Source organism: Salminus brasiliensis, chromosome 4 (assembly GCF_030463535.1).
Source record: "Salminus brasiliensis chromosome 4, fSalBra1.hap2, whole genome shotgun sequence".
Lineage (NCBI taxonomy): Eukaryota > Metazoa > Chordata > Actinopteri > Characiformes > Bryconidae > Salminus > Salminus brasiliensis.
The window spans coordinates 40,002,721-40,014,472 of record NC_132881.1 but is presented as its reverse complement, the minus strand read 5'-3'; the positions used below and the strand labels follow the sequence as shown (position 1 = coordinate 40,014,472).

At 41.6% G+C, this 11,752-nt stretch overlaps 1 protein-coding gene across 1 annotated transcript; it reads left to right on the top strand.

The window, feature by feature from the left end:
* The first annotated feature begins 4,819 nt into the window (after positions 1-4,819).
* Positions 4,820-10,267, top strand: cryba1l2 (crystallin, beta A1, like 2). Its single transcript, XM_072677071.1, has 5 exons — positions 4,820-4,897; positions 5,114-5,232; positions 5,501-5,642; positions 6,418-6,560; positions 10,066-10,267. The coding sequence occupies exons 1-5, from the start codon at positions 4,820-4,822 to the stop codon at positions 10,211-10,213; spliced, it is 630 nt and encodes a 209-aa protein (XP_072533172.1). The 3' UTR covers positions 10,214-10,267.
* The last annotated feature ends 1,485 nt before the right edge of the window (positions 10,268-11,752 follow it).

Here is an 11,752-nt window from a genome sequence, read left to right as displayed (position 1 = left end):
GGCAATGAGAGAAAGGAGTGAGAGAGGGAAGGAAAGAGGAGTGGAGGGAGGGAGAGAGGGAGGAGGGAATGAAAGACACAGAGAGAGAGAGGGGGGAGACAAAAGAGAAATAGAAAGGGAGGAATAGAGGGGAATAAAGAGAGGAGAGAGAAATAGAAAGAGGGAGAGAGAAAGGGGAAGGAGAGGGAGATAGAGAGACTGGTAAAGAGAGAGGATGAAGAGAGAGAATGAGGGGGGAGAGGGACTACAGATTAGTGTAGAAAGAAGGTTGGAAGAGACAAAGAGAGGGAAGTAAAGAGGAATAGAGAGAGTGTGTGTGTGTGAGAGAGAAGGACAGAGAGACAGGCAGGATAGAGGGAGGAATGGAGAAACAGAGAGAGGTGTATAAACAGTGACTGGATTTGGGACCTGTTTCCAGGTCTTGGCAGTGGAGGTGTGTTTACTGAAGGTTACGGTTGTAGGGGAGATGTATATGAAGAAAGCTTGTGAGATGTTCTTGTCCAAACCTCAAAAAGAACCTTTGACCTGAAAGATGCTTAGAAACAGTGTGAAATGACTTCAGCTGGAATGACTCAGGCGCAGGGTGCAGAGTGAGCGCTGCGGATCAGTGTGTAGATCAATTAGTTCTGCTAATGACTAAAGACCACTTTAACACAAACTGTCATCATATTTATAATCAGCAACATCACTGAACTGCTGCTATAGCAACCTCCCCATCTGAAGAGCTGCTACAAGCTCAGCCTCTGCACATTAACACTGATCTTATTTAAAGAGTTTGGTTAACCGTGTGTGTGTGTGTGTGTGCAGTAACAGTGGAGAGTCTACTGGAGTGTGTTTCTGTATCAGAGTCCTTCCTGTACCTGCTTTGTGTTTACACTGACATACCCCACACTGCAGTGCTCCAACTAATGCCTCCCCCTCTCTCTCTCTTCCTCGTTCTATCTCTCTCCCTCACCCCCATCTCTCTCTTTCTCTCTTCTCTCTCTCCCTCTCTCTAACCCTACCCACTCCCTCTCTCTGTTCTTTTTCTCTGTCACTGTCTCTCTCTTTCCTCATCTTACTATTTCTCTCTCTCTCTCTCATACACACACTGTGCATTTTCAGGGGAATTAATATGTGTGTGGGGGCTTTGGGGGGGTGGGGGTCAAGAAGAGATAGGAGACAGTGTGTTTCAGATGGGCAATGTGCCCCCCCCCAACACACATGCACATACAAACACACACACACACACACATGCAAATTGTCCACTGACACACATGCAAATTGTTACCCACACACGCTATCCCCACTTTCTCTCCTTCAACACATACACATATAAGAACACAGACAGTGGAGCCCCTTTCTCTCTGGGTCAGAGGTTATGGGTCAGGCAAGGTGAGTGCCATCCATGGCAGCCATGATGACACGTGTTACCATGGTAATGGTGAGTGGGCGTGATCATTTATTAAAAACTCTTTTAATTGAATTAAAACTCAATCCATGAACTTTTAACTGCATAACAGTGCAAATGCCATCACTGAGTCGCTCTGAAACTGTGCTTCTCAAGACAACCTCACCTCTCCTTCAGTGTCCAGTTCTCACACCAAGATACTGTCCAAACCTCTTCCACAGACTGAAAGCTGTTTGAAAGCCAGATTGTTCACTGTACACAGCAAGACAAATCCCTGTATTCTCCATGTATAGGCCAGCTATTGTGCGCTATACGAAGGACAATGCTGACATATACGAATATAACTGACCTTGCCCTATTGTGTGCCACCCATTCACCCAAACGGCGGCGGCACACGCGCGCTGGCAGAGCTCCACCAGCAGCTCCATCAAATCCAATCCGCTGACAGAGCACAATGCATGAGCACACTGGACACACAGAAAAGAGAATAACTTCTCAATTATACAAGCACACCCAAACACACACACACACACCCCTCCATAGGTTTCAGGATGGGGACGTGTGCCCAACTGTGGTTGTCGGTATAAAATAGCAGCGGCACATTATTATAAAACTCCCTGCAAGAGAGGATTGAGGTAGAGCCCCTGAGAGCCTGAAGTGGATCCAGGTAAGAGTTTTAGTTCTGATATCATGGTGTAATGTTCTTCAGGCTCATAGAACATTTAAATCATTTTTACTGCTACACAGTGTCAACAGACACCAGTTAAACTGTATACCAGTTAAAATAATCAATAATAATAATATTGTATATAATGTTATATATGTGTAGTATTGTTTAGACGTGCTATACAATTTTGATGCTATATAGTTAAAAGTTGCTGTATTTGTGATACAGTTTGTTTTAGAAGTGGTATTTCAGACCATGGACTTGTCCAGGGCTCGAGGCCTCTGGGCACAAGCATGCTTGGAAGAGTCCCAAACACTCCCCTAGACTTCTCTAGTAAATACCTCCTATTTGTTTATGTTTGCTCTGATAAGGGTGAATTAATTAATTAATAATGTAATATTCAATAGCTTACAATTACCTGTACATTATAGGTATATAATAGGTATATATTATACCTGTAAAAATAGGTATACATAAAACATAGACATGCATGTATGCTTGCATGTGTAGTAATTCACAGAGGGCTGAGGAGCTTACTACTCATCTCATTGTTACATAAACAGCAGATGATCTGAGACCCCCTGTACAATACAATTTTGATGCTATATAGTTAAAATTTGCTGTATTTGTGTTACAGTTTGTCTGAGACCCCCTGAGGCCCTTAGCAGTCAAAGGCTCAATGACACAGGCCCAGTCATTAATTTACCTGTGGTCCAGTAGGTCCCAGTGCCAGTCCTGTGGACCACATGCTCTGCACAGTTTGTGTTTTTTTGACTCTACACCATTAACCCAGAACATGAAATAACTTTTGCCAGTAATGTTCAGGCATAGAATTGTTCACACATGCAGGTCGGCACTTTACTGAGATGCACCATTAAGAATGGTCAGTATCTCCTTCATCCTGAATCATTTACAAAATACACCTCTACTACCAATTTCTCTCACAAAACGTGCGTACAAACATAAGTGTCATTGAGTAGGGTGGATGAATGATGCTTCTCTCAAGAGTAACGTTTACAATAAATACACTCATGTGGTGTTTTTTACTCTCTGAGCTCAATTCAGCTGTGAAAGCGACAGAGTTGTGAAAGCAGTCAGCTTTGGTGGCTGTAGTCTAGACGTCACTATTTTACTTCTTAGCATTCCTGGTAATTATCCAGGAGTTGTACTAGGCGTGGGCTCAAGCAGGTCAATTGTTGGGTCAACTTGAAGAGAATCTACCTTCTGTTCACCCTTCGCATTTAATTACCAAACAACATTGCAACCACCTATCAACACCCTAGCAACCATTATACAAGCCATTGCAACTAGTTATGCCAGGCTTTCAGAGTCATCAGATCACTGTATTCTTCACACTACACAACTTGTCCAGTAATTGGAAATCTTTCAATGGTTATGGTTTGCACAATGCATGACCAATTAGTGACACAAATTACAGGATCGTTCACCAGGAGGAACCCGCAATGAGTCTGTCTGCTCTCCAAAAACTGTTTTGTCATGAAAATGTGAAAAAATGAAATAGATAAAGACACAGGTATAACTCCACCTCCGTCTTTCTCCTCACCCTGTGTTATGCCCTCTCATTGGCTGTACCTAGCTGCTGACCTAGTCACAACCAGCCATGACACTTTTCACACTAGTGAATTTAGAGTTGTTGCAAACCTGCTACATATTTGTCGGGGGCTTGCAAGGCATCACTGAGCAAATGCCTATTTGCCTCTGACCGAGTTGAAAAGGTGAAAAATTTGCGTCTCAGGCCAAAATTGGATCTAGCAACCTCTTAGCAACAACCTGAGATAACATTGCACCTACATACAAACCTTAAGTACCTCCTAGAGCACCATCAAAACCGGAAAGCAACAACCTAGCAACCATTAGAGATCTTTAAGCAACCACCAAGCATCATTCTACCAACCAACTGGGTCACCATAGTAACTACCTAGCAACACCATGGATACACCCTTGCAACCACATAGCAACATTTTAGATACCTGAGATACCACAGCAATCACATAGACACATAGAATACCAACACATTATACCAAGGTGTAGCAATAGCAGATGCTTGGGAACATCTGGCAGGTCTTGTGGAGGTTTTCTGGAATGCAGTGTTCAGTGCTCCAAGAAAGGACTGCTGAAAAGGTGACAGGGTCATGAGCACCCAAGGATAATTAATGCAATCCATGGAAGCTTCATCTCACAACTTACAGGACTTAAAGGATCTGCTGCTAACGTCTTGGTGCCAGATACCACAGGACACCTTTAGAGCACTTAGGGAGTTCATGTCTTGAATGGTCAGATATGTTGTGGCAGCGAAAGAGGGATCTACTCAAAATTAGGCAGGTTGTGCTTTGTTATGGCTGATTGCTGTATATGTTTGCTTCTTTTTTTAAAAGATTTATGTAGTAAATTAAACATATTCAACCATTGACAGCAATAGCATATGCAATAGCAACCATATCAACAGCATATCAACACTTGGAACAGCACAGCAACACCTTATCAACCAGGGAATTGCTTACGCTGCACCATCTGCATTAATGAACAGGGTTCACAGGACTGGATTTGAGAAGCCCTGGATTTTACTCTAAATCCACTCTGGTGTGGTGAATGAACAGCCTTGTGAGCAGGACTTCCAACCTACTATAATCTGCTCCTGTTCCACATTGACCACTTCCAATGACCAAAAATACAATTTACCAAAGCTTATTTCTCCCCTCATATTCACCCATATTCACCTCTCTTTCTCACAGAGGGAAAACATGAGTAGAAAGTTTGTAAAGGCCAGCATGAATCAGCCACTGGTCGTATCAGGAGCGGGTATGGCACCTTTCTTCAAGGTAAACACTGTTATCAATACAGCTAAAACAACTCTTTCACACATACATGTGCTCTTTCAGTCGCTCAGGAATGGAACAACAATGACAACGTACAGTAGCTGTGAAGGTCATCACTTTCCCATACAGACAAACGCTTTGGGAAACAGTAGGTGTGTGGCGCTGGTGGCTGCAGACTGTAACTCCAGTGTTTTGTCTGTGTGTGTGTGTATATGTTAGGTGACAGTGTTTGAGCAAGAGCACTTCCAGGGCAAGTGTCAAGAGCTGACCTCAGAGTGCTGCAATATCCAGGACAGAGGCTTCCAAAACATCTGCTCACTCAGAGTGGAGTGTGGCGCGTGAGTTATTCTCTCTCTTCTCTCTAAAGGCTGCATATCATGAAGAACTACACCGATCAGCCATTACATTACATTAGTACCAGGATATCCTCCTGGTGTGGGATTGGAAAATTGGGCAATAATGATTAAGGGAAAAAAAGCTGCTTTCTAGTGTAATCACTGTTCTTACTGTACATCACAATAAGTCATAAGCTATAAGAACAAAACACACCTCCACTGTTTGGCCTGCTAAAAGCTTAGATTTTTCATTTTCTCCCCTTTTCTTTAGCTGGGTGGGATATGAGCACCATGATTTCCAGGGGCAGCAGTTTATCCTGGAGAGAGGGGAGTACCCCCACTGGGATGCATACAGCGGCAATCTGGGATATCATGTGGAGAGGCTCATGTCCCTGCGCCCCATCTACTGCGCTGTAAGTATGTTTGTGTGTGTGTGTGTGTGTGTGTGTGCATGAACAAAAAAATTCTCAAAAAAAGCCCATGGAACTTATGTGCATGTAAAATGTTAAAGTGTAAGAAATGAGTAACAACACCACTCTGCATGTATACCTCCATCAGCAGTAGATGTGATAGGGGAATTAGTTCAGCTCAGTTAGCAGGATCACGGTCTGCTCACTACAGACCGAATCTGTACACGCTTAGACAAAAATGAGATTGAGCGACTGCTGTTGAAAGGACAGAAGCTCACTTTGAAGCTCAAACACTGGGGTTTTGGATCTTTAGCCCCTCGCTAGGCCTTTTGGCTAGTTAGCTCTGCTACAGATCTGAGTATCAGACAGCCCAGTGCAACTGCTGAGCCACCGACACAAGTGTTGACGGTAAAAACTTGTATCAGAGAGAGCGAGGTCGAGTGACTGGTGTTGGGAGCAACAGAAAGGCGTCATGACAGAATGGTTTTGCCGTGTTTGGAGCTGGTATTTTTATTTGGTATGTAAAAATCTTGAATTCTTCTTCTTTAAAGAAGAAGAATGTATAAAACCTAATGTAAACTAATGCTAAAAAGTATCCACCTCTACCCTATACAGTGACAGAATGAATACTAGGATGGCACTGTGAACAATTATAAAATTATAGAAATTTTAACATTACATCAATTCCTTGTGTCCTCACTGAGAGAAGTTTTAGATTTAGAGAAACAAAAAAAAAAAAAGAAAAAGAAAAGAAATACACTCTCTTTCTCTCGCTCAGGCCCACGAGGCTAGCCGCATGATGATCTTTGAAAAGGAGAACTTTCTGGATCGGAGTGTGGAGGTGTGTGATGACTACCCCTCTCTGCAGGCCATGGGTTGGTGTGCAACTCAAGTGGGCTCCATGCACGTGCAGTGCGGCGCGTAAGTCACATGCGCGCACACACACACGCACAGTCATGTAACTCCATTTTTGTGGCATACACATCTGTATGATTTCATTGGTGGGGAATTCAGGTCCAGAAAATAGAAATACTTCTCCCTAGGATTTTGTTCCTACTGCTTGGACAGCTGTGCTGTACAGTAAGAGCTGGTCAGACTAATGTACAGCCTCCACACAACAGGGTTAGTTTTAACATAGAGCCTGTTTACGCCTGGCATTAACTTGTGTTTTTGGTGATCGGATCACGTTTAAATTTCTCTTGTCCGCCAGGTGTAAAACCCCCAAGACACACTGTGATTGGATTGCGATTGGATCAGTCAAACCGCATTCAAGGGTGATCAGAGATGTCCCTCATACACATTTAACACAAGTGTAAACGGAATGTGTTTTCTGTGATTGGGTTCCATCAGGCAAACGGAAATACGTCTGATCTTAGCATATCTTTCCCTCTTGCTCCCTCACTAAGGGTGTTTGTGTGTGTGCGCACATGCTTATTTACCGCCAGGTGAGAGCAGTATTACAGAGTTTGTTCCCTGGCTGTTTAAATAATCTGCCACATTTTCTAATAGCTGTCATGGGAATGCGAGAACCATCTATTGTTCCACAGCATTGCAGAACCCCCACAGCTACTCTAAATTGTCTCCTGAACCAGGATCGTATGAAGAGAAACCGCTATTTACAGGAAGTAAAATGGAAGTGAGGTATGTGTTGGTGTGCTTTGTACATGGGAAAGTAAAATCAGATCGGATCTGGTCACTCTGGGGGACGCATTTTAATTTAATAATGAAGTATATCCAGTCAAAGTAGATCCAGATACTATCTGGATATAAGATGCATGTTAATGCCAGGTGTAAACAGGCCTGTAGTGCTTTCTAAATTTAACACTGCGAAGAGCTGTACACTCACCAAGCAAGTTATTAGGAGGACCATACTAATATCCATGTAATGTTCTGGTCCATGTTGACATGATTAACCATTCCTGCAGAATTTCCCATTCTACCACATTCCAAAGCCAGTGACTGGGAAGTTCACTGAAGAGCACTGAACTCATTGTCATGTTCATAAAACCAGTGATAACTTTAGCATGTGCATCATCATGCTGGAAGTAGTTACTAAAAGATGAGTAAATTGCAGCCATGAAGAGATGCACATGGTCAGCAACAATACTCAAATAGGTTGTGGCATTTAGGAAATAATGTATTAACAAGCATGTGTGCCAAACAAGTTACATTACCATTACACTTTCACCAGCCTGGACTGTAGACACAAGTCAGGTTGAGTTCATGTATTAATGCAACTGGCACCTACCATCTGTGTTCCAGAAATCGAGTTTCATCAGACCAGGCCACGTTTTTCAACTGTCCAGCTTGGCTGCGTAGGTGCCCACTGCAGCCTACTATACAAATACAGGGTTATACAGTACAACAAAAAAGGGAAAAACTCAACGTGGTCTGCTGTTGCACCCCATCCACCTCAAGGTTGGGTATGGTGTGCATTCCGATATGTTATTCTGCTCACCACAGTTATACAGAGTGGTTATCTGAGTTACCATGGCCTTTCTGTCAGCTCCAACCAGTGTGGCTATTTTCTGTTGACCTATCATATTAACAAGGTTTCTCTGTCTACAGAACTGCTGCTCACTGGATGTTGTTTTCCCCAGAAATCCCAGGAGATCAGCAGTTCTAGAAATACTAAAACAAAATATCTGGCACCAACAATCATACTGTGCCACAAATCACTAAGACCGCCCCCTGCCCTCATTCTGTTGGTTGATGTGAACATACCTGAAGCAGCTGATCTATATATGCATGGTTTTATGCATGTATGCTGCCACACTATTGGCTAATTAGATAATTGCATGAATGAGCAGTTGTATAGGTGTTCCTAATAAATTGTTTGTGAGTGTAACTTTCCCTCATATTAACCTAAACACTGTTCATTGTTTGTAGGTTTTTGATGCAAAGTATCACCATAAACTACAGATGTTAAATTAAAATATATTTTATCAGGCTGATACTGGTTGTTGTAATATGTGGTCAATGATACATTTGCAACATTACACACAGCCTCTTTTCACTAATCATATTTATTTTGATGCCACCTATGGGGTAAATTGTAACACCAATGTTGGTGCTACAAAACCGTCTTATATTTCAATCAGAAATGTGTGTGTGTTAATAAATATCCAACATGTAATACAAAATATGAATCTTGTTCAGATAATTATAATGCAAATACTGCAAACACTCACCAGTGTATCTCCCTCCTGAGGTTTACAGTGTTATCCAGTTTTACAGTATGTTCATATTGCTATCACACACCACACCTGTGCTGACATACTGTACCAGCACATGACAGAGTGTTGCTGACACTGACAGATGACACCTTTACACATTTAGCACAGCTCTGGTTAAACAGATAAATAAGGCCTAATGGAGCTGATGAAATCATCAATACACCATAAACTGTCAGTGTGATGAGCCAGGCACGTATGTATTCATGCATTCATTATTCAAACATGCTATTTATATATTTCACCCAACATTTATACTTAACATTTGTTAAGTCTAATGATCATTAATGTGAAAACACATTAACACACCTTTCCATTTCAATTTTCTTCTCCTTTGTTGTAACCATGACCAAAAGTGACAAAGCATGTGTTTATTAAGTATCTTACTGAGTTCTCTTATATATAAATAGTAAGCATGTGACTTTGATTGAAATGAACAATCTTAGATGTTACAAGCCTATTGTAGCATAGTTTTGACACTGTAACAAAAACATTTTAGTTAGTCTGGAATCTTCCTGGATAGAGTTGCTGTTCTATCATTGTGTCATATCAGCACGATGTGCTGTTAGTGAGCAGAAGAGATTGTAGCCTGTCAGACTTTTAGCCAGTGTTTAGCTCCAGACTGGTTGTTTTTTTGAGAGGGTGCGGACGATGAAGAGAAGAGATGCTAAAAGCCAAAGTTGGCTAGAGTTTGCTTTAACTCCAGAGTGGATCCCTTTTGCTCCCCAGGCTTTTGTATTGTTGTAAACTCCTCTTCTATGGATTCTGGCACAGAAAAAGCCGTGGGTACAAGGACTGGTTCACTTAGCAACCTGTATTCCCATAACTAGCTGCTGGTAAGTCTGGAGGCGATTAGCTGCTCTGCAGTGTTACAAACCTCAACAACATCATATTCTCCTGATCTTGTGTCCTGTTTTACAGTTTCAGCAGCTTTGACTAGGGATTTCGCAAGTCTATGTCAATTTTGGAGTCAAGACTGTTACCTAACAGTTTGGGGGAATTGGAATTGTCCCGTTTTACATCTGTTGTTGAATTTTATTTAGAATGAGGAGACAAGGTTCACGGTATGTCAGTTCCAAACAGATTCTAAGGCTCTTTTAAAAACGATTATTACTAATTGTTTCTTTGCCCCTCATTACCTCCCTGCTCCCCTCGTTTTGTCCATGTTCTCTACTCCTGTTCTTTCTCTGCAGCTTTGTGTGCTATGAGTTTCCAGGCTACCGCGGACAGCAGTACATCATGGAGTGTGAGCGGAACAGTGGTGATTACCCACACTGGAAGACCTGGGGCTCACACAGTCAGACACCCCAAATCCAGTCCATCCGCAGAGTCCAGCACTGAGAGAGAGCAGGAAAGAGAAGGAAGAAAAGGAGCTTGAAAGCAGAGTGGATGAGAGTGAGGGGGTATTTACTAATGTTCAAAAGTTTGGAATCACTTTAAATTGTTCATTTTGTATACAGTAATACCTAGATATATAAATTACAGAGCATATAAGGTAGCGTTTAAACTCCAAAAGTATTTGTTTACTTCTGTGTTTTTATTCAAACAAACCTATTCAAATACTTCAGGAATAGCAATTCATGCATTGTTATCTGATGAATAACATATTGTAATTATCTATTTACAATCATGTATGTTAAGGCATCTGGCTCAAGACTTAATCATCATTTCTGAAATATGATGAAAGATGGATATTCATTTTAGGACACCTTCATGATTCTACATGGATTTTAGTAATGTTAGAGTCATATAACGCTCTGTTCATATATCCTTGTACATCTAAATTTAATTGAATTTTTAATGGCTTTCTAGCCTCCTATTCATTTGACTGGTGAATGTGCTCAGGCCTAGCATACTAGCATTATATACATTTAAGAGCTGCCGAAATTGTTTTATATTGTTAAAAACTCTGATTCCAAACTTCTGAATGGACGTATGTGCACTGTTAACTACAGCTGTAATTTCAGCAGCTCTAAACACAGCCATTCTGCATCATCTGTATCATCATCAAGCTGTGGGACCTCAAACCTATATTTATAAATCTGAGCTTACGCTCACAGTCAGCCTAAGGTGATTAGGAGATGCTGCAGAACACAATCTACATTCTTATAAAAAATGTTGCTATAAAGGGTTTCTTACGCAATGCCATAGAAGAACCACTTTTGGGTTCATAAATACTTGTTCGAAACTGAGATCTGTACGTGTGAGGAACCTTTACAGGCTGAAAGCACATTCACTTGATTAAAAGATTCTGTGGCATCGTGCAAAGAACCCTTTTGAGCACCTTCATTGGTAAGACAAACACAACACAGTAACAACACATTAGGATACAGCATGCCAGCTACCCTTTCACTCTGCCAGGAAAACACACATGCACACACAGAAAGAAGCAGACTGGCTCATAAACTACTATTCAAAAGAGTGGAATCAATAGTCATATTAATAGGTAGATATTTTACTCATAGATAATAGCTAATAACGTCCCTGCATCATACTGAGAACAATGGTGTCCACAAAAAAAAGTTTAATATTATTAAAAATATTGATTCCAAACTTAAATAAATAAACACTCCCTCCACTCCCTGAAGTGGACACTGCTCTAGAGGCCCACTAGGGGTCGCCACAGAGGTCAGTTTAAACACTCCTGAAAATGTGAAACAGTTGGACAGTCCATTTCAGCCATATGACAGTGACGTTTGGTGACGTTTAACTGCCATACCTGACAGATGGGTGTGTGTGTGTGCGCATGAGCAGCTGGAAGTGAGGATGATTAATGACTAATAAATGCATATTTACCTCCAAACTGTGGTTTTACTGAGTGTGTATCTCAGTGAGTAGGAAGGAGTGTGAGCAAGTGGCCAAATGTGCTTCAGTGTCACT